Below are 24,065 nucleotides of genomic sequence, written 5' to 3'. Positions count from 1 at the left end.
CTCTTCCTCTTCTTCCTCTTTCTCCTCCTCCTCCTCCTCCTCCTCCTCCTCCTTCTTCTTCCTCTCTCTCTTTCTCTCTCTTTCTCTTCCTAGGGCAATTTGTAGGTTTTACTTCTCTGCTGGTATTAATGTGAGCCCCCACCAGTGTTGTCCAAATTTCTATTAGATACCAGTGACTAGTGCCCTAATTCCATTTACCTACTTAACATCGATTAGTTTTGACAGATGATATTTACTTTAAAGAACCAGAAAGAACAAAATATAAACATGTTCCCCACTATCTCAGGGGCATACTTGCCCTATATCCATTTGAGTCTGGGGAGGGAGTAGGCTCTCTCTTAGTTCCTGCAAAGCTCAGTTCTCTCCAAGTTCATGTCCAGATGCATCATTGCTATCAAATGAGTCCTTTTCTATGGCTACTACTGGGCTGGGGTCTTGAAGGTCACTCCTGAAAGCCTTTCCTTAATTCTTTGGGAATTACGGCCATGTTGGCTACAAATCCAAAGACCAATATGCCGGTGTCTCCCTGATCTTTCAGAGACTCAGAGGTTCATTCCCTTTCCCTAGAATAGAAATGAGCAAAACCCGGGGCAACATGCCCTCAGAAGGAAGAAGCGCTCAAAGATTCCCCAAGGGAAGGAATCAATGCAATTGAGATCCCCTCAAGAGACATTGGTCCAAAAGCCTTAGCTGAGGCTGATAGGCCTTTCTGAATGCTTCCATAGCCAATCAATGAACTTCCTCTTCACCACATGGTTAGCAGACCAGAACAAACATAGATTATTTATACATGTTCCATAATTTCTCAGATTTTTTCATTCCACATTATCCTTACTCTCAGAAAAAAGATTCTCAGCATCTTTATGAGGAAAAATGCTATTAGTGTCCAGAGCTTTACTCACCGCCCCATTTAAATGTTATCCCTAGAAAACTCTTCTGAGGGATTCAGGTTGGGGATTATTGTTTCCATTTAATAGATGGGAAAGCTGAGTCCCAGACAAAGGAAGCGTACCATTTTCAGGTGATGGCCATTGAAGAAAACTATGATACGGCTACTACGTTTTCTCTTCTCCAGACTAAACATCCTCAGTTCCTTCCACAGTTTTCCTTATAGCATTCCTAAGATGATCATTCTAGTATTCCCTCCATTTGTAAAGGAGGCACCTGAGGCCCAGAAAGTAATAATAATTTCCTGGAAGGTTGTGCATATAATGAATCGCACTGCCATTCCCTAAATGAAGAAAACAACAACAAATAGCAATCAACAACAAGGCAGATGTCACAATGGAGAGGGTATTGAGATCCGAGTTCAAATCCAGTCTCAGCCACTTACTAGCTGTGTAATAATGGGTAAATCACTTGATGGGTAGGTAGCACAATGGTTATAATTCTGAACTTGGAGTTGGAGAGACCTGGGTTCAAATCCCATCTTGGATACATACTATGTGATCTTGGTCACGTCTCTGCCCAGCCCAGATATCAATTTCCTCATCTACACATCAAGGAGGCTGAACTAGGTGATTTCTAACATCTTTCCCAAGTCTAAACCTATGAAGCTCTTGCCATTGAAACTGGCAATACAAAGAGTTGTCTCCATTTGCCTTAGTTTCCCCAATTGTAAAATGGGATAATAATGGCACCTGCCTTCCAGGGTGTTGTAAGGATCAAATGAAATAATAGCGAAGTGTCTGGCTCATAATACACTCTACATAAATGTTAGTTATCACTAGTATTAATAATGATATTAAAAGTCAAAGCACAGGTTTGGCAAGTGGCCAAGCTCAACCCAGAGACTCGCAATAACATTCTGAACATTCCAAACCAGCTTCGTCCTCCTCTTCCAGACGGATCGTCTGCGGGCTATTTGTTGGAAAATAAGATCAGATCAAAAAGAACTTGACTATGCCTTCTTGTAAGAACGGCACTTGTTCTGCCTTAGTATCTGTGAAGGAATAAGTGAAACACAACAAATTTTGACTCCCATTCAATTTTGGGGAGTTGATATGGCCCAGGAATGAAAAGGGTGTGTTGCAATGGAAAGAGCCCCAAATTTGGAATTAGAGACCAAGGTTCAAACGGCTCCGTCACTTACAATTTAGATGAACTTGAGCAAGTCACTTCTTTCTGGACCTTGCTTTCCTCTTCTGTAAAATATGAGCTAATGGTGTCATATAGCAGTTGAGGAAGCTGCTGTGACATTAAATAAGAGAGGTTCAGTATCCAAAACAAGGGAGCATTTTATCCCGAGATCCGCTCCCTTCACGGGATCTTACTGGATTGTCGTGTTCAGTTGTAGGTGTCACGTTTTAGGAAAGACATTGATAAATTGGGGAATGTCCAGAGGAAGGCGCCCAGGGTGGTGAAAGGTTTCAGCTTCATGCCGTAGAAGGATCAGTTGAAGGGATTGGGGATGTTTAGCCTGGAGAAGAAAAGGCAGAGGGAGGACCTCACTGCTATCTTCAAGTGTCTGAAGAACTATCCTGGGGAAGAGGGAATAGGTTTTTTCTACTGGCACCAGAGGGCAGAATTAGGAATAAAAGGTGAAAGTTTTAGAGAAGTATATTTATGCTTGATATCAACCAAAAACTGACCACAATTAGGGCTTCCTAGAAGTGGAATGGGCTGCTTCAGGAGGTGGAAGGTCTTTGGACAGAGCCTGTACAAGTACCTCTCAGGAACATTATGGCCTCTGGGGTCCCTTCTAATGGAAAATTCTGCGATTTGAAATGATAGCTTGGGGAAAGATACTGTGCTGGTGATCTAAGTCACAGGTATTAGATCTTATCAAGTCAGGACAAATTCTGAGCATCCAAGATCTCATTTTTAGCCAGGTATTTTCCAATCCTCACCTTACACAATTTTTTTTAGCATATTCTCTAGGATATAAGAGAGTCTCAAATGACTTCCAGTAAGTACCAAGTTATATCCTCTTATCAAGGAATAACAGGTTTTTCTCCTCTCATGGTATGAATAGTGAGGCAAAGTTGTAGCAAAAAAAAATCACTCAAATATCAAAATGCGACTCCCCTGTCAACAGACCATATAATAAATGTTTCTTTCCTGGTATGGAAATAATTTCTAACTCAGGAGTTCCCCATACCTCTAGAAATGATCTCATTAAAATTCTCCCGCTTCCTTAAGTTAAAAGTGCTGTAGTTCCATGGGAAGGACATTGATCTGAGAAGCCAGACACCTGAAATTTGTTCTCAACTCTGTAAGAGGACCTTTAAGGCTTCCTTTCTTCCTTTATCAAACAAAACAAACTAGATTAGTTGATGTCTAAGGTGCCTTCCAGGTAAGATATTCTATGCTTTAAGAGCATGAGACCTGAGAATGTTACAGGGGAATGGATTATTAATCTAAGCACATTGATCTTGCTTATTGTGAGTTTAGTTCATTTATGGTCAGCGTTTCCATTTGCCCTAAATTCAGCTCAGCTTGAGTATGTCATGTGTCCCAAAGTAGGATTGGCTGACTTGGGAGGCAGTTGGTCGCCTTTGGAGAAGTAACTGACCACTTGCCAGGTGTGATGACCACGTTAGCATCCTGGATACCTTAGAATCATCCAGAGTCAGGATAAGCAAAAGTCCTTAGTCTTTATTCTTGGTCTTTAGGGGTAGAAGTGAAGGGGATGGAAGAAAATCTCCACGACTGCCTTCTTCCTCATCCACTCTGGTTAGTCTTACTCCACCCCCAGTCCCTCCTACAATCCTCTATACACCACTCATCGAGCCAGCACAGGATAGTGGGAAGGACCATTTTTCAAGCATATGCCCATAGAGTATTGTCCAATCGGTAGTTAGCCTCAAGTGCTCAGCTGTCCTGACCTCAGTACATCGACTCAAGAGTTTCAGCCCTTACAGCCAGGGATATTCTAAAGGGAGTTCTTGGTCAGGGAACACATTGCAAGAAAACATGTACAAGAAGATATTGAGCTCCTTCCCACTCTGAGATTTTTGAATTCTAAGTAATCTGCCTAACATCACTCAGCTAGTAGAGAGCAGAGTTGAGATACTTAAGGAGTAATTTAATTTAAATCTAAATCTCTTATTCTTTGGCACCTCCTGACACATGCCTTTTTATTTTTTGAGTTGTTCTAACTTTAGCTATAAGAATTCAATTTCCCTTTTATTCCTCATGCCAGTTGACATATAATTTAGGAATCTTATACATCTAGAGCTGGGAAGGAACTCTGAGGTCATCTGTCTCAACCTCTTCATTTTATAGATGGGAAAACTGAAGCCTAGAAATTAAGGGACTTACCCAGGATCACACAGAAGTGGAATTCAAATACCGGTCCCCTGACTTTAAGTCCAGTACTCTTTGCCATTGGACCCCATTGCTCTCCCTCTGATATGGGAAAACCCACTGACAATTCCCAAAGGAAACAGTTTTCAGCCATGTGACCTTGGACAAGTTAGTCTCAGTTTTCTCATCTGTAAAATGAAAATAACCAGTATTTATTAAGTGCCCATTGTGAGCACCATGCTTATGCTAAGCATAAGTGACAAAATAATAATAATAATAATAATAATAAATGATACCTAACACTTACACAATGTTTTACGGTTTACAAAGTGCTTTGCTTATGCTATCTCCTTGGTTCTTATTTACCAACTCTGAGGTAGATGCTTTTATCCCCATTTTACAGATGGAGAAACCAAGTATTGACCTAATCATGATCACACAGTACTTGTCCTCAAAAAGCTTACATTTTCTTGGGAGAGAAAACATGTGTGTGTGTGTGTGTGTGTGTGTGTGTGTGTGTGTGTGTGTGTGTGTGTGTGTATATATATATATATATATATATATATATTATTGTCTATTATTCTTCCCTACAGATAAGGAAACTGAAGATGACAGAAATATAGTAAATAACCTAGAGTCACACAGCTAGAATAAATTTGAACTCAGGTCTCCCCAACAAGTAGGTGATTCAATGGATAGCGTATGAACTAGAGTCAGAAACATCTGAGTTAAAATCTGGCCTCAGATATTTACTAGCTATGTAATTCTGGGCAAAGCACTTAGCCTCTGTTTGCCTTAATCCATTGGAGAAGGAAATGGTGAACCACTCCAGCATCTTTGCCAAGAAAACCCCATGGGCAGTATTGATGAGCAGCCATCCACAGTCACAAAGAATCAGACATGACTAATTGACCACCTCCCATTTGCAAGTCCAACACTCTATTGACTCAGATGATGAGAGATATGATAATAACAGTATTAGTAATAGTAATGGTATGTTAATAACAACAACAATAATAAGATTTGGAGTTCCTACCTTACATGGTCCTCATGAGGCTCAAAAGACTATAATGGCTACAAAATAAAAATGAAAAAAATCCTACATTTTAAAGAAAGTGCCTTAAGAAAAAGAAAGTCAATGAAATTGTTCTCAGAATAATATTCTTTGAGTACTTTCTATATGGTCGGTTCTAGCCTTAGACCCTTCCAAGAAGTCTCACCAAATCCAAACATGGAGATTATAGAAAGACCAAAGGTCTGCCCAGAAGTGGGTGATGTTTGCCTGACCTATGTTCCTTAGTTCTAACAGGATGTCAACTGAATTTCCTGAAGTAGGCACATACAGAAGCAATGTGCAACGTATGTCAAGTCTCATTGCGTGACTGGACACACTGGGGGTTGATTGAGCTTGATACAATGTATGGCACATTGTTACCAGTCAAACAGTGGGCAAGAAATCTAATCTCCAATTGGGAAGGGGCTCTCCTTTCTTACAGAATCAGAATTGGAAGGCATCCCAGAAGCCAAACAGTCAAATCTGTACCCACTTGAAGGAGAATCCCCTTTATGACAAACCCAACAAGTAGTCATCCAGTCTCTGTTTGAGACCTCCACTACAGAGGAAACTAAAGCCAGAGCACCTGGGTTCATATTCTGGCTTTATCACTTATTGCTTGTGTGACGTTGGGCAAGTTACTTCACATCAATAACCTCTTCTGCAAAAAGAACAGGTTGTCTTAGAAAACCTATAATATGCCATTTTGCTCCAAATCTATGTTCTTTTGGATCAAAGACTTCCCAAGGAAATTGATTCTACTTGGAAACATCATTAATTGTAAGGAGGCTTTCCTTTCTATCAAGCCCAATTTTGTGATCCATTGTTCATGATTCTGCCTTTCAAGACCAAATAGGACGGGCTGTTTCCCTCTTTCATATGGCAGCCCTCCAAAGAAATTAAGACAGAAAGCCTTCTCCTTTCCAGACTGAATATTTTAACATCCTTCAGTTAAAATGGAACTAGACATCCTTTCCAAACTTTTTGCCTTTCTCTGAGGGATTTAGACTCACCTATCTAGAATTTGAAGGGACTTTATAGGTCATCTAAAATAACCGAAAGTAGATGGGACAGAAGTGCTATCATTAACTAATAAAATATCAACTTCAGTAGGAGAAATTTTTGATGGGGACACAGGAAAAGACAATATATATAATTGGCTTGGCACTTGGAAAATTTGAGGTGAAAGTATCTGAGATCCCAGACCAAGACATCAAGATCATAGGCTTTTACAGATGGGGAAGTTGAGGCCTAGAAAAATGGAGTTACTTGCCTATGGTAACACAGCAGAATGAGGATTTAAATCCAGGTCTTATGATTTCAAAGACAGCACTTTTCTTATGGCACTCTCTTTTCTCAGTGTCTTTCCTAAAATGTGGTACCCAGAATTAAACAGAGTATTCCAGGTGTGACCTGACCAGGGTCCTGCTTTTGGATCACTCTTTGTTAAGTTGAATCTGGCAAGAAGCCCAATCAACTCTCACTTACTCATATCCCTCAAGGAGCAGTATCAAAAGAGAGAAATAAAAAGGAGAAGACAATCCAAATGATGATAGGATTCTTAACTTTTTGAATATGACAACCCCTTTTTAAATATCAACATATATCAACATATATGACATATATGCTAAGCGTATCTCCACATAACAATTGCCACTCCATTAGTAAACATGGGCAGTCTATCAGCACCGTGTTAGGAAACAATCACTTCCATTTGAATTGTCTTAGGAAGATCCAGAAAATCATCTGTCAAGATGAGGTACCTGACAGTGATTCTCTCTGGGAACATTCGGTTCTCTCTTGGGCTGAACTGTCGAGTAGTCACACTCTGCTGCAAAGAGTGCAACTCTGATGGACAGACCCTATTGTTTGAATGTCAAGTGCAGCTTTGCCTAAAAGGCTACAGAAAATTAATACAAGGCAAGTGTTCATATAGTGGTTAGAAAAAGTAATACCATGCTTAACATATGTTGGATTACTTGCGATCTAAGGCAGACAGTGGGGGAAAGGGAGGGAAAAAATGTGGAACACGAAGTTTTCCAAGATTAAATGTCGAAAACTACATATTCTTATATATATACATATATGTATATGTGTGTGTGCATGTGTGTGTGTGTGTGTGTGTGTGTGTAATAAAAAGCTAGAAAAAGAAAGGCGAAAAAGGAGGAGAAGGAGGGGAAGGAGGAGGAGAGAAGAAAAAGGAGAAGAAGAAAAAGGAAAAGGAGAAGAAGAAAAAGGAGAAGAAGGAAAAGGAGAAGAAGGAAAAGAAGGAAAAGGAGAAGAAGGAGAAGAAGAAAAGAAGGAGAAGAAGAAGGAGAAGAAGAAGAAGAAGAAGGAGGAGGAGGAGGAGGAGGAGGAGGAGGAGGAGGAGGAGGAGGAGGAGGAGGAGGAGGAGGAGGAGGAGGAGAGGAGGAGGAGGAGGAGGAAGAGGAGGAGGAGAAGAAGAAGAAGAAGAAGAAGAAGAAGAAGAAGAAGAAGAAGAAGAAGAAGAAGAAGAAGAAGAAGAAGAAGAAGAAGAAATACAAGAATACTCTCAAGGTCTCTCTGAAGAACTTTGAAATCAATTATAAGATATGGAAGATGCAAGCATAGGACTTCCTAATATGACACACCCATATCAAAGTAGGTGCTATGTTGTCATAGTAAAGTAGAATAGCAACAGCTCAAAAGAAATGTGAGATGCACAAATTTAGAAACCTCTCTATCTCAGATGTTTATATTTGTGCCTGATCTATGATAGTGCTTTCCCAGTTCATATCGGTCCAATCAACCACAATTGGACACATTGTACCTTGACTCTCTCAGTGATGTCATTTTGGTCCCCTTTGAGAATGAAGGATAACTACTACCATTTTGGCCCCACCAATCTTATGTCATCAGTCCTCTTCAAGTATGAGAATAAGCAACAAAAGTATCCATCAATAACAATTATTATTATTATTTATTAGTTAAGAAAATATATCATGAGAAAATGCTACAATAGAGTTCAGATACTATAATCAGAAAGACCTGAGTTGAAACTATGTCCTTGCTACTGTCTAGTTATAGGATGGTGAGTAAATCACTTAATCTCTGTAAGTCTTGGTTTCTTCATTTGAAAGATGAGAATGTTAGCTACAATACAAGGCTGTTACGAAACTCAAATGAGACAAGATACATAGAGCATTTTGTAAACATTAAAGGACTATTATATGATACTTATAATAACAACATCAGTGATAATAACAATTGTTATTATGTTTATTAGGACACGGGGCAGCTAGATGGCTGCTGACCCTAAAGTCAGGAGGACCTGAGTTCAAAACTGGTCTCAGACACTTAACTTACTAACTGTATGAGTCATTTAACCCAAGCATTTTGCTGTCTTTAGAGTCCCCATAAGTGAGTTTTTGTTGTTATTATGACAAAGCTATGAATTCAGTAATGATCAAAATACATTTATATTGTATTTGTTACAGCAGCATTAATATACATTGAAAAGTAAGGATTGAGGGGCTGCTAGATGTCAAAGTGGTAGAGCATTGATCCTTTGAGGAAAGAGGACGTGAGTTCAAATCTGACCTCAGACACTTAACACTTCCTAGCTGTCTGACCCCAAGCAAGTCACTTAATTCTAATTCTCTCATCAAAAAACAACAATAAACAACAACAAAAAAAGGATTGATTCATGTATGAGGCATATTGTATATTCAGTTTATATAAGGGCCATTTGCTGGATAAAGATCAAAAAGGATGTTCTTGGCACTATATACATTGGTAGACTCCTTGCAATATGTCTTCAGCAGCCCACAGGTGGGCAACCACTGTCCTTGGATTGGACCGCATGTCTTCTGAGGTCTCTTCCAACTCTGAAATATTATGAATCTGTGAATGCAATGCACTGTGTGATTTGTGGGAACAGCAAGTTTACTTGGGCTAAAATCAAAACAAATTTGCATTCCCAGAACATCCACCTAACTGTTAGCCAGCCCAGGACTAAATTTTCCATGGATAATCCCCAAAATTCATTGTCCCCATGCTGCTCTTTGGAAGTTGTCTGTATTCACCATAGAAGTACTTTTGATTCATGTGGTCGTTTAGCCAGAATCTGCTGAAAGACTGTAAAGGTGAAGTCTGAGCCCCTTCCAGGGTCATTAGCGATCACAACCTGGGTCTGGAGACAGTGGTCAGTCTGGCAGCCATAGGCAGGGAAAGGTGTTTTTTATACCAGGACTCTAGGGGACTCCTAGCCAACCCATCAGAGAGCAATAACTGACTCCTGTGGTGGGGTTGATTCAGCCTATGAAAGAAGGAGAGTCAAGGGTGCAAGAGACTTGACATTTAGAACCACGTCTTATATTTTCCAACTTTTTATAAAAACCTACTCAATGGCAAATAAATAAACTTTGACCGTACTGATTTTTTGGATTGAGTCAATAATGATGAAATTCTAATTGAGGGTAAAGGATATATAGTGGGTGGTCCCATAGAGACCAAAGAGCTCATGGAGCTATGGAAGTTTATTTCTTTCTTTCGTTTAGAGAGCTATTTAATTCAACAAGCAATAAGGACTTCCTATGTACTAAGCAAATAAAATTGTCTCAAAGTATGTTATATTCCATTGGGAGGAAACAATGTTTAAAGAGATAAGTCAATACAAAAAAATATGCAAAGTAAAAACAAAGTAATATCGGAGACCAAAAGAGGACACTTACAACTGGGGAACTTAGGAAGAGCCTCACAAAAGAGATGCTATTTGACAAAGCCTTGCTGAGGTGAGGAGAGGGAGGATTTGTGTGATGGAAAGTGAAATGTTTCATAAGGTAGATAGCCAGTAAGCATATTTTGACTCCTTAGTCTGCTGGTTGTGTTAATGAAGCACGACAGCAAATTAATATGGCAATGAGAAGTATTTTAGGGAGAGAAGTTGTACAGTGTTCCTCCAGGATTGGTCCTGAAAAAAGTAATGGGTTTCTTATCTTTGGAAATCTTTAGGCCAAGGTTAATTGCAACTATTTTTTTTTTAATGAAACACCTCTCTCAGTAAAATAAAAAAAATAGATCTCTAATAGGTATATATTTGTTTTAAATTGCAAATGAATGTATATTACTATATTAAATTATATACATTATACTGTAAAAATATACATTACACATATAATTATAATCATTATAAATATCTAATTACATACACTATGAAACTTTCATAAAATAGAAGTTTTAAAAGGATGAAATGAGAGGAAAATCATATTTGATCCTGGAGGTGATAAGGAGCCACTGGGGTTTATTGAATCTTTAAGGAATGACATGACCAGACTTCGACTTTAGGAAGATCACTCTGATGCTGTATGGAGGATGGATTTAAGAGGAGAGAGATTTGAGGCAGGAAGACCAAATTAGGAGGCTATAGAGGTGAGGAAGACTTGAATAAAGCAATGACTTGTGAATAGAGACAAGGGGGAAAGTTCCAGAGACATGAGAGCAGAAATAATTAGATTTAGTAATGTATGTGTGGGGTGAGGGTGAGTGAGGAGTTAAGATGGTCTAGATTGTCTAGAAAAATAACTAGAAGACTAAAAGAATGTTGATGGCCTTAACAGTCATAGGGAAATTTAGAAGAGGGGAAAGATATATGACCTTTGACAAGTCACTTAATTCCAATTGTGGAAGGAAGGAAGGAAGGAGAGAAGAAAGGAGAAAAGGAAGGAAGAAGGGAAGGAAGGAGGAAAGAAAAGGAGGAAGGAGGGAATGAAAGAGGGAAGGAAGGAAGGAAAGGAAGGAGGGAGGGAGGGAAGGAAGGAGGGAAGGAAGGAAGGAGGGAAGGAAGGAGGAAGGGAAGGAAGGAGGGAGGAAGGAAAAGAAGGAGGGAGGGAACGAGGGAGGGAGGGAAGGAAGGAGGAAGGAAAAGAAGGAGGAAGAGAAGGAAGGAGGAAGGGAAGGAAGGAGGAAGGAGAGAGGGAGGGAGGGAAGGAGGGAGAGAGGAAGGAGGGAAAAAGGGAGGGAGGGAGGGAGGAGGGAGGGAGGGAGGGAAGGAAGGAGGAAGGGAAAGAAGGAGGAAGGGAAAGAAGGAGGAAGGGAAGGAAGGAGGAAGGAAGGGAAGGAAGGAGAGAGGGAGGGAGGGAAGGAAGGAGGGAGGGAGGGAGGGAAGGAGGGAGGAAAAATATCTTAGGAATTGTACTACTTACAATCAAATCTTTCAACATGCTATTATTAAGTGAAGCTATATAAGACCCAAGTGAAAGTTTTCTCCCCCCCCCCCCCCCCCGCAGAAGTTTGTATTCTACTGGAGAATATATATTTAAATACATACCAAACTAATTTTGGAGTGAGAGAAACTAGCACTAGGTCTAAGGAAAGGCCTCATATTTGGAGGTATCCTTCCATCCCTGTTCTTGATCCCCCTCCAATATTAATCATGAAGAGAATGGGGAAGTTGATGAGTACTATTTTTATTTGTCATCCTGAAGCAGACAACCAGAACACGCTAGAGTCAGGCAAAAGCCTTTTCAAGGAAATAAACCCCTATCAGCTATTTTATTTCATGAAAACTCTTAGCAAATACTTTCAGGGCTGTTTGATCTCTCATCTTCACAGCCTGCTTTGTTGCATTTGGACAGCCTGAAGAGGAACTCAGACTTCAGAAATCTCTGAGTAAACTAAAAATCACTGTCTCGTTCTGTTGACGAACACGGCAGGTCTGCTTCCAGAGCTGCCAGGAAGCCTTATTACAAGGAAGATGATGCAATTAGGTTAGCGCAAGATTTAGGGTTCCCCTCTTTTTTGTAAGTTCAACCACAAGATGTTTAAATATTCAAAACAGTTTCAGAATAACATCCACATTGCACAGACATAAAAACATGTCCTACTGCGGTTGAGTTATGAAGGAGAGGGTCTGGCAGAATGGGAATGGAATTTAAACATTCATCCTCACGCGATGATCCGGCATGAGCTCAGGGCCAGCTGCACAGACTCTGAAGCAAGGTTTTTGAACCCTTGACCACCTTTAGCAGCCAAATAAAGCCTATTGCTTTTAGAATACTGTTTTATGGACTTCAAAATCATATTCTATATTCAAAAATAAAGTGCATAGGACTACAAAGGAAGCCAGTTATAATGAAATACGGTTATCAAAGTTTTTTTTTTTTTTTTAACAAGTTAAAAACCCTGTCTTTGATTTTGTCAGTGTTATCAAACTGGACTGCCCCCTTTGATTTTTTGTCAAGCATCATCCATTTTTTTCATTTTCCCTTTTACATTGTCTCCCCTCATAAGTCTTGAGAAACCCTTTGATGAAGGGTTTGTCTTTGATCTGATGATCTTTGGTCTAAAAGAGATGATCATCTTCTTAATTTAATCACCTGTTGGTCTTCTTAATAAAATGATTAAATTGCCCCTCCCCCCAAAAAGTTAGAAATTTATCCATGGACCTCGGGTTAAGAAACTCTTGCTCTGAAGGAAATGAGGGAATATCAGGAAAGAAGGCAAGTTTTTTGATGATAGCAATAGGCAATAGGCAATAGTCAATAACCATTTGTTAAACCCCTATGTGCCAAGTACTACCTTCATTAACACAGGACAATTTGGGATGATGGACGGTTGTCTCTCTAGACCTGGATTCGAATGGCCATTACGCCACTTACTACCTATTTGACCTTGGGCACATCCCTTCCACAATGTGAACTTGAGTTTTCTCATCTATAAAATGAGAAGGCTTAGATTAACTAGATCCTTTTCAGATCTAAATTCATGACCCTAATTGTTTTTTTTAAGGCAGCTAATCAGCATAATGGATAGAGAAGTGGGCTTAAAATCAGGAATTTTAATCTTCTTGAGTTCAAATCTCAGATACTTCCTAGCTGTGTGACCCTGGGAAAGTCACTTCATTCTGTCTGCCTCATTTTTCTCATCTGTCAAATAAGCTGGAGAAACAACAGCCACTAATATCTTTGCCAAGAAAATCCTAAATGGGGTCACAAAGTGTAAGACATGACTAAAGCAACTGAACAACAGCAATAAATACAAATCATAGTCAGCAGCATTTATATAGCTCCTTAACGTTTGAAAAGCTTACATCATTTTCTCCTTAGAATCCTTAGCAGGAGGAAGATGCTACTACATTTTACAGATGAGGAAACTGAGGTGCTTAAGTGACTTGCCAGTATTCTAAGGAAGCAAGTGCTTTTCTTTTTTCTTTTTTTTAAATCACATTTGTGATTTCATCATTATAGAGAACTCTTCAAGTGGATTGAGCTTAGAGTCAGGAAAATCTGAGTTCAAATACAGCTCATATCCTTACTAGTTGTGTGACCTTCAGCAAATCATCCCACAACTATCTGCCTCAGTTTTCTCAACTATTAAATGAGAATATAATAGCATCTATTTCAAAAGGTTGTTGTGAGGATTAAATGAGATAATATTTAGTTTGGGTTTTTTAAAATGCTTAGCACATAGTAGGTGCTCTTCTCTTCCTTTCTTTCTCCAAAGCATAAAGGCATCTTTTCACCTTAATATCTTAGATAGTTCTCTGGGGCACTGGGAGGTTGGTGATAAACCAGAGATCATAAAACCAATTTGTGTCAAAGGCGGAACTTGAACACAGGTTTTCCAAACTCTGTGTTTAACTTTGTACCTGCTTTGTCTTTATGAAATTTTAAAAATTTTGCCTGTCAGCAGTTTATGATTTTCATGAAAATCAGTTCCTCACATCTGAGACATTATGTGTCAGAGTGTGTAAAGTGCTAGATTTTTTGAGTCAGGAAGGATCAGAGTTCAAATATCACCTTTGACAATTTTTAGTCATGTGACTGTCAGCAAGTCATTTTCCCATTTCTGGGAAGCCTCTGTTTCCCCTTCTGTGAAATGCAGAATAATAGTACTCACTGTACCTAACTCACCGGATCATTTTGAGGTTCAAATGAGCTAACATATAAAATACCTGGAAAATTTTATATTACATTCTGAAAATGTCAGTTATTATTTTCAGTGATCCAGGACTCCTAATCCTTGAACCTTAATCTCCTTTCTCTCACTCCTAGAGTTTCTATCAGGGATTTGTGATCTTCAAGAGAACTCTTTAGAAGCTACAATTTAAAGAGACTCAATGGCACATTCCTTTCAAAAACAATTTCTTGGCTTCTATATTACTATCCTTGTTTACCTGGATTTTCAGTGACTGAATTTCCCTGAAATTCTCATCCTGATTTGGGGACCATCCAGACTTGACTTCTTCATTTTACAGATGAGGAAAATGGCAAAGAGAAGGCACAGTCACATAACACACATGTCTCCTTGAGTGTGATTAATAATAACAGGGATAGGGAATGAATAGGATTTGGAGAAAAAGTAGATCTCTATGAAGAGGCTGGAAGAATATCGATAAGTCTGTCTAGAGCATCAGAATGCAGGAGGAATTATTGGCTGCCAGCAGTTAGGAAGTAACTGCTTCCTAACTGGGCAGGGGGGAGTAAAGATGGCTGCCATAGGAGCCTTAGAGGAGAGGCTGAAGAATGAAATCATTCTGAAAGGAACAGGTTTGCAACAGTTACCTTTTCACCTTAGAGTTGCCAGAATGACAGTCCTAGATACCCAGAAACTGAATCAGAGGATGTCGGAACTAGAAGAGGTCTCAGAACCTAGAATGTCAGGGCTGGGAGGGCCCTTAGAACACAGGAGGTCAGAGCTGGGAGGGGGCTTAGAACCCAGGAGGTCAGAACTTGAAGGGCTCGAACACAGGATATACGAGTTTGCAGAGACCTTAGAAAGTATCTGTTCCAACCTTTCCTTCCTGACTTTACATTAAACTGAGAACCAGAGAATGTGACTATCAGGGGCAATTACTTGTCCCAGACCACAGTGAGTTAGTGGCAGAGGCAGGCCTAGAACCCAGTTCCCTTGAATCCCAGAATAGACCTTTTCTATTATACTACCCAGCTCCCTACTAAACTGTTGGTGAGTCTTTGGAAGTAGTTGCAATGACAATATTGAGACATGAATGCTTTGAGGCCCCCAGAAAAGATTTAGGGTCCTCCCTTCTTGACCACCCCTGTCTTATGTACCCCTTTTCTTCATGTTCTCTTCATGGGGTGCTGTGAGCCCTAGAGCATCCCCCAAGTATCCCTGCAATGGTCAGTCTATGAGAGGCAGGAAAAAAGGGGCCTATATTGAGGAAAGACCAGAAGGGCTGGAAGCAACCCAGGCAGAAGCTGACAGAGAGCGTTGTTGTGTCCAAGGGGCAATCCCGAGCGTACTAGGCAAAATCAACTTGAGCTTAATGCTGAGCCTGAAAGATGGTCGCTGAGTCAGGAGGGTGATACTTGGGAGATGAAGGCAGGCCCTCGTTCGGACCAAGTTTGTTTCAAAACAACAGCTGCATGCAGTAGTAAAGACTTTTTTTCAAACTCCAGGCAAGTTTGAGAGCAGCTAGAATGAAAATGGAGCATGGCCCAGACAGGAAGGGGAATTCTTAAAGCATCTTTCCAAGAGGATGTAAGACCTAAGCATGCAATGAATCAATTTAGATCTGGAAGAGATCTTAGAGATCATCTGGTCCAACCCTCTCATTTTACAGACGAGGAAACTGAGGCTTGGAAGATTAATTGATTTACATGATTATAGATTTTGAGCAATAAGGGATGCCAGAAGCTATTTTGTCTTACACTCCTTCCCAACTCTGCTTTTTTACAAAATTGTTGGCAACCCACAATCTAAAAAGCTGAAGGCTAGATGACCTCTGGGTTTATTTTCAGCCTTAGAACTATTATCCTGGAACTCTATGAGCCCTAGTTGATAAAATGCTGGACTAGTCAGGAAAATCTTTCAATGGGTTTGTTTGAATTTGTTCCATACTTTAAAAAAAATAAATTTTTACTGCGCTGATTCTTGTTTTTTCAGGATGTGTTATTTGTCTTTGAGCAACTGTTCTTAACTTGGGTCCATGAATTGAGTTTAAAAAACATTTTCTAAGAATTTACTTGGTTTCCTTTGTAATTCTATGTATTTCACATATTTAAAAATGTTGTTCTGAGATGAGAGTTCTACAGACTTTCAAAGGGGTCCTTGACACAGAGAAGCTTAAGAACCTTGGTTTTAAAGATTGAATTCCTGTTAGTGCTCAGTGAGAAAAACATCTGGACCCTTCTTTTAGAATTAAAGATTTAGAGCTGTAAAAAATCACTTTACAGAAGTGGAAACTGAGGCCCATAGAAATGTCATGATTTGCCCAGGATCGCCTAGGGAAGAAGCATCTGAGATGGAATTGGAACCCAGTTGCTTTATCCAGTCTAACAGAGTGCATTTCCTCGAGTCAAAACCAGAAGGGACATGAGACATCATCTAAGTCTATCATCCTCATTTCCTTGGGAAATTGATGTCATGAGTGGGGATGTGACTTGTCCAAAGTCATACAGAAAGTTTGTGGAAGAGCTGAGAAAATAACAATTTGTGTTATGCTTTATAATGTAGAATGTGCCTCCTTCATAACAGAACTATGAGATGGGTCATGTAATTATTTTGGTCTCCATTTTTCATAAGAAGAGATAAGGAGGGGAAGACTTTGTCCAAAGTTACACAACCAATAGGGATCATAGCTTAACCTCAAACCTAGATCTTCTGATAGCATGATTTCCAGTATTGTTATCCAGGGAATATCCAAGTCTGAATTAGTAATCAGCCTAGTGTGGGGAATATACTCAAGAAATGAAGTGTCATTACTTTCAAGGACTTACAGTAATGTAAACTTGGATAACAAGACTTCCAAGCAGAAGTCTTCAGGGACCAATGTTAGTCAACAGATCAGTTATTCTCAATTAAAATATTCATACAAAAAAGATTTGCCAAAGTACTGCAGAGTTTGTTCTCAAACAACCCTTCCCCATGATCATATTTACCCTAATAGTTTTCTCATTAAATGTATTTCATCTTCTATTAAACAAAAGAGATGGCAGGGTCTGGGTCGGAATTCTGACAATTAAAAGGTAGCTTTTTGACCTTGGACAAGTATCTTTCAACATCAAAAGAAGGCGGTGAGATTATTTAGTTAGATCTGGGATCCTGAGATTCCCTAATCCTGTGCAAAGCACTGGGATGGATCTCAACGCAGAAATGAACACGTTTTGCTCTCAACGAGCTTACGATATCACATTATACACAGACCAAAAGTCCGATTGGCCCCAAACCCATTAGAACACAGTTCAGAATTAGAGATTGGGCCCATACTGGAAAATTTCCATGAGATATCACCCACAAGCAGGGACAGAGTGGGGTACGGGAGAGTTAGAACGAGCTGTACTGACCTTGGATGCTAATGTGCACATACACGGCTTGTTGTTGGGAGTTGAAGTTCTTAGAAGCATCCAAGGCTATTTATTTTGTTTTAAAGAAGGAAAATGGTTTTGAGCAGGAAAACTACACTAAATGACCCAAACTCTACAATGGAGAGGAAAAAGATGGAAAGGCAGGCTGAAATCCAGCAGCTGTGGCTCAGCAGGGACCTTTAGAGCCAGGACAGCAGGGACTATGATCATTGAGGGATGGGTTGGGAATCTCTCATTAAGAGCAACTTTCCCATGAAGCCAAGAGAAAAATGGAGGGCATGGAGACAAAAGGGACACCTCTTAATCCTGTCTATCATTCAGGAACCGGTCTTTGTCTATCCAAGAGCTGCAGTTCTTTACTGAGTGTGTTTATAGGAGGGGGAAGACCAGGGGGTGATACCAGAGTCCCCACTCCAATTTCCAGGGCTAGTATTTTAACCTACTCCATTTTGAATTGGGATTAAAAATACATGTATGTATGTGGGCATTTATATTTGCATAAATGTGTAGTATGTCATGTATATTTATTTATGGTTTTTTAAATTTATTTACACCTATTTACAAATATTCCATTCCAAATAAATATTTATATTTGTTGATTTACATCTATTTACAGACATATATTTACATATGTTTGTAAATAGACATGTAGATATATATGTGTGCACATATATATTTGCACATAGGTAGCTATATGTGTCGTGTGTATACCTATATAGGTATATGTACCACATGTTTATGTATATGTGTGTGTGCATTTATATTTTCTGCTTTCATGTACTATAGAGTATATATGATAAGCTATACATTTAGGAGTGGTAGTGTGATATAACAATAATAGCTCACATTAATAGAGTAATTAAAGATTTACAAAATATTTTATGTTTTACATTTATTATTTAAGAGCCTAGATTTGGAGGACAAAGGCTCCTTAGAGGTCAACTAGTCCCCCTCTTTTACAGATAAAGAAACTTAAGTTCCAGAAAAGCCAAACCACTTCCTAACATCACACAGGCTGCTGAGCCAGGATTCAGACATCGGTTCTCTGAATGCAAATTCAGTGTTCTTTCTGTAGAAGCACACTGCTTGTTTTTAGGAACTGATGATTTGAGGCATTAAGGTAACTTTCTTGTGGTGGTGTAGTTAGCAGACATCAAAGACAAATACAAACTTGGGGTTTTGATCAAGATTTTAATTTTTATTTCTTGTTTTCCACACTTGACCAATCCCAACAAGTACAAAAATTTTCATGTATGAAAAACAGAAAAAGACAGTTGTATTTGGGACCTCGAGTCTATTGATCTGTTGTTTCCAGCTTGCTGTTGTTGGGATTTTTATTATTATTATTTTATATATATAATTAGCACATACATTATGTTCATTATTTATTTATTTTCTTGTTTTGTGTTATTTATACTATATATTATTTAATTAATATAATTATATATATAAATAAAAATAAATAAAAATTTTAAAAAACAATATGAATAAATTATTGTAAAAAATTCAAACAAACCCAGGTTTTCCTACCTCTAATCCAGCATTTTATTAAACAGGCTCATGGAGTTCCAAGAAAATAGTTCTAAGGTAGGAAAGAACACAGAGGTCATCTAGCCTCCGGCTTTTTAAACTGTGGATCATAATCCCATATGGAGTCTCATAACTCAGTGTGGGGATTGTGAAGTTAGGATTTATTATCCACAAGTATTTGACTTATATACCTATTTTTATAAATCTATATATCTAGGGTCATGTAAAAATTTCTTGGGCAAAAAGGGGGAAAAGTTTAAGAAGCCAATATGTGATCTATTATCCATAAATATGTCATTTATATACCTATATATATAGCTACCTGAGGTCATGTAAAAATTTCTTGGGCAAAAAGGGGAAAATTTTTAAGCCAATTCCCTCATTTTTTAAATGAAGAAACCCAGGTCCCAAGGACTTTCTCGAGTGAACACAGGGAGTAAGTGACAAGAGCCAGGATTTAAATGTGAGTCTGGTGATCTCAAGTTCAGCATTCTAAGTTCAAGGGTTTGTGTGTGTGTGTGTGTGTGTGTGTGTGTGTGTGTGTGGCTGGCTGTGCTGATTTCCCATATGCACGTGCTTATTTAGCTGGGTATATTTCTATAAACCTGCATATTTATATTGCTCTTTCTGTGTAATTGGGGAGTCGACAAGCAAGTCATAGAGCCCAAACAGATAGCTCCAGAAAATACTTTAAAAATTCATTGTTTGGTATGACAGCTTCAGAACTCTAGTTTTGAAAAGGAGGGCAACGAGATGCTTGGCTCCTAAATAAAGGGGCCTTGTCTGCCAAGGAACTAGTCTCCTCCCCTCCTCCCAAGCCAGCAGCTCTTCTAGACATTTGTCTTCAATGGGCCCCATCAATCCCTCTGGCAGCCAAATCTTGACCTCTGGTGAATGGGGACGGGGGAGGGGAGAGGAGGGAAGCCATCCTTGGCCCCTAACAATTATTTGACTGTGGCTCCTGATGAAACCCTTCCCCTCAGAGACGACAAATAAATCCCCCCGCCCAGATGTCTTATCCCATGCCATCCATCTTCAGGGAGGGGATTTAGAGCATCGAATGCAGAATGAAAAACAGTGACAGGGAGGACTCCAGAGACTGTGTTCCTTCATTCACTGCCAGCAAAGTTCCAATCAAATATTTATTAGTTCTTGTCTTGAGCTGGGCTGTCTGTAAGCATATTTATAAGGGAAGCTGAGGAGGAGAAAAAGATGTCTTTCAATGGACAGAGGTGCTAACAGTCCCAGCTGCTCTTGTGTGACTCAGAGGTTTCCTCCCCCTCAAAGCACGTGGTTTCTCCCCTGTTTTGCAAGATGGTTTGGTCATGGGATTTCGGGAACCTGCCCCTGCCAGGGGAGGGGGCTGAGGATCATGAGTCAGACTGTTAACTCTTCAAGTGGGCACATGCTCTGTTTTAATGAAGTTGTAGAGTCACCGATTTAGGGCAAAAAGGAACTTCGAAGATTTTTAAACCCAAATTCCTCCTTACACTGCTGAGGACACTGAACTGACTTGGCCAGGGTCACCCAGTCAGGGGGAGGTAAGATTTTAATTCAAGGCTTCTTAATTCCAAGCCCTGGGCATGGGCACTATGCCATCCTGCCTCTCAAAGCCCAGGGCAAGTCAACTGTCATCGCTCAGCAGGGCTCAGAAGGCTTGTCTGTGATTCCTAAGTACAGTCATTGATCACTAGGGTCTCACTTTTCTCCCCCATGCATGAGGGGAGAATGATCCAAGAGGGTTCAAACCTTCCATGCCAGGAACCAAGATTGCTCCAAATAGAGCCAGTGAAGAGCCAAGGACAAAGGGCATCGTGGCCGTGCCCAGGATTTGGAGTTAAGAATTCTTGAGTTAAAATCTCACCTCTTCCTCACTATGTGACCCTGGCCATGTCAGTTCAGTAAAATGTAAGTTCTAGGTGCTTAATTAATGCATATTCAATTTGAAGGTAGAGCTGTAACACCCAGCGAAAGAACTCTACCACTACATAGAATGTACCACTACACAGAATTCCCAATCCCTCTATTTTTGTCCATCTGCATTTTTTATTTCCTTCACAGGCTAATTGTACACTATTTCAAAGTCCGATTCTTTTTGTGCCGCGCAATAACTGTTTGGACATGTATATATATATATATATTGTATTTAACTTATACTTTAATACTTTAACATTTAACATTTATTGGTCAACCTTCCATCTGGGGGAAAGGGGGAAGGAGGGGAAAAATTGGAACAAAAGGTTTTGCAATTGTCAATGATGAAAAATTACCCATGCATATAACTTGTAAATAAAAGCTATAATAAAAAAAAAAAAGGGAAAAAAAGAAATTAGCCGTAGAGAGGAATTTCAGTGCTGAACAAAATTCAGTTGATATGAGAAGAACATTGGAGTACTCATGGGGGACATCTGAGAAAGGTATGGAGTAGGAACTGACAGGAAGTTGTAGTACCCTTGGGTCAAAAGAGAAGGTGTTTCACTCTTAAGTGGGCTGTAGGGAAGGAAAGTGTCACAAGGAGAGGAGAATTCAAAAGGAGACAATCAAATAAATATTTGTTAAGCATTTCCTCTATATTAGAAACTATAATATATAATATGAAACTATATTTTCATATTATATAGAAACTATAATTATATAATATATAATATAAGTGCTAAGAGCAAAAAGAAGCCCAGGAGATGGCTGCCAGTAGTGCAATGGACTCTTGGTGGAGGACATCTGGGGCTGGACAAGGGGAAATGGACTACAGAGGTAGATGTCTTAGAACTGGTAGAGGCCAGAAAGCCTTGAAGATTCTGGCTCAGAGAACTTATATTAGGAGGGAGTGCATGAGCTCCACCCGATCTGGGTCCCTGAGAAAAGCTTCAGTTATTCCACTCTGACAGCTCGGTCAGAGAGGGAGATCTGGGGCAGATGGGATCAAAAGGAATCAAGCAGGGAGACTAGAGCCGGGAGAGTGCAACATATCTTGCTCACGTGGGCAGGGAACCAAGAGCTTGGCTCTGGTATGTGGGAGGCAATAAGGAGTGTGTACAGGTCAAGCATTAGTAAGTGGAGCCAGACCATGGGGACAAGAACAGGAAACCAGGGCCACAAAACAGCAGGCTGGGTAGGAAATGCCTTATAGTATATTACAGATCCATTTCATTCAGTGTTCTCATCTGTAATATGGGGTGCTACCCTCATAGGCAATGTGGTTCATTGGAAAGTATGCTAGCTTTGGGGTTAGAGGACCAATTCCTGGCCCTCCATTTGTGACTTTGAGCTTGGTACCTGACTGTGGTCTGCCTCAGTTTACTCCTTTATAAAAGAGTGGATTAACCTTTGAAGTCTTTTTTTAGTCTTATTTTATGATCCTGTGATTTTCTTAGAAAGAAAGAGTAAGAAATGTAAAAGTGAAGAAGAAAAAAAAGAAGTAAGGAAGGAAAGAAAAGAGGAAAGTAAGAAGAAAAGAGAAAAAGGAAGGAAGGGAGAAAAAGGGAAGGGAGGAAGAAAAGAGAGAAAGAAGGAAGGAAGGAAAGAAGGAAGGAAGAATGGGAGGAAAGAAGGAAGAATGGGAGGAAGGAAGGAAGGAAGGAAGGAAGGAAGAATGGGAGGAAGGAAAGGAGGGAGGGAGGGAAAAAGATATAGAGGCATCGTTGAGGGGTTCTCCCATTAAAGAAATCACAGGTCTTTGCAATATTCATGTATTATTACCTCTGAGGTTCTGTCCAGTTCTCCGGGTTTCTGAATAGTGTTGGGGAAAATGGTCTGAGGAAATGCTAGTCAGGCTCCTGGAACAACAGAGAGTCAAAGAAATGACTGGAGAGAAGTGTAATGTCTCAAAGAGGAAGGGTGGGGAATCTTTCAGATGAAGCCAAACAGTGGCTTACAGGGTTTCCAACTTGGAATCCTGACTCTGTCTTTCTCCCCCAGACAGCACAGTCTTCCCAGAAGATGCCGTGACCACAGTAGACTCCATTGATGGGAAATACTATCCCTCTGAAGATGCACCTACTCTGGTGGGTATCACCAACCTCACACTGTCTCATTTCTTGCCAAGCTTAATTCCACGAACTGAAGACTAGATTGAGATACAACAGAAAATAAGGAAATGGGAGGGCTCTCTAAGGAGGCTCAGATAAGAGGGATAAGATAGCTATCTTCCAGTATCCAAAGAGTGATAGTATTGCCTAGTAGCTAAAGCATGGGGCTTAGAGTCAGGATGGGCTACTTTGCTTCAAATCCTACTTCCCATACTTGTTCTCTGTGTGACTCTGATAATTTATAATCTCTTTACCTCAGTTTCTTCATCTATAAAGAAAGAAAGTCACAACCGATGGTCTCTAAATCCCTTCTAAATCTAATTCTATAATCCAGTGAAGCTCTGTGATGAAGAAGTCAGAAAATACTTGTTCTTTCCAATCCAAGAGGGAAGAATTAGGAAGGAAAGGGAAAAGCTGCAGGGAGACAAATTTAGTTTTGATACCAGAAAAAAAACCCCACAAAACAACTTCTTAACAATCGATCAACTTTTATGTTTTTTATATATATCAACTGTCATTCATCTGTCATGCAACAAATCATGCTAGGTGCTGGTGATATATAAAAAATGACCAAATGGGACAACTAGGTGGTGCAGTGGATAGAGCACCAGCCCTTAAGTCAGGAGGACCTGAGTTCAAATTTAACCTCAGACACTTAATTCCAATTATCTCAGCAAAAAAAGAAAAAAGAAAGAGGAGGAGGAAGAGGAGGAAGAGAAAGAGGAGGAGGAGAAGGAGGAAGAGGAGGAGGAGGAGGAAGAGAATGAACCAATCCCTCTGTACAAAGAGCTGATGTTTAACCAGGGCTAGTTAATACAGTTAATAGCATATATATATATATATATATATATATATATATATATATATATATATTTTTTTTTTTTTTTTCGTATCCCAATTGTTTAGTATACAGTGCCT

At 39.6% G+C, this 24,065-nt stretch overlaps 1 protein-coding gene across 4 annotated transcripts in view; it reads left to right on the top strand.

Moving 5' to 3' along the window:
• Positions 1 to 24,065, top strand: part of PDPN (podoplanin) — a 44,040-nt gene that overhangs the window by 8,759 nt on the left and 11,216 nt on the right. For 3 of the 4 annotated variants that reach the window (XM_051988517.1, XM_051988515.1, XM_051988519.1), the window contains exon 2: positions 23,038 to 23,123. In XM_051988517.1, the coding sequence (XP_051844477.1) occupies positions 23,038 to 23,123 (86 nt within the window). Of the gene's footprint in view, positions 1 to 7,803; positions 7,925 to 23,037; positions 23,124 to 24,065 lie in introns of those variants that run through there. The other variant, XM_051988518.1, reaches the window with a different exon arrangement.

The sequence above is a fragment of the Antechinus flavipes genome, chromosome 3 (assembly GCF_016432865.1).
Source record: "Antechinus flavipes isolate AdamAnt ecotype Samford, QLD, Australia chromosome 3, AdamAnt_v2, whole genome shotgun sequence".
Taxonomy (NCBI): domain Eukaryota; kingdom Metazoa; phylum Chordata; class Mammalia; order Dasyuromorphia; family Dasyuridae; genus Antechinus; species Antechinus flavipes.
Note: the sequence above shows the minus strand (reverse complement) of the source record. Positions and strands in the feature narration are given on the sequence as shown.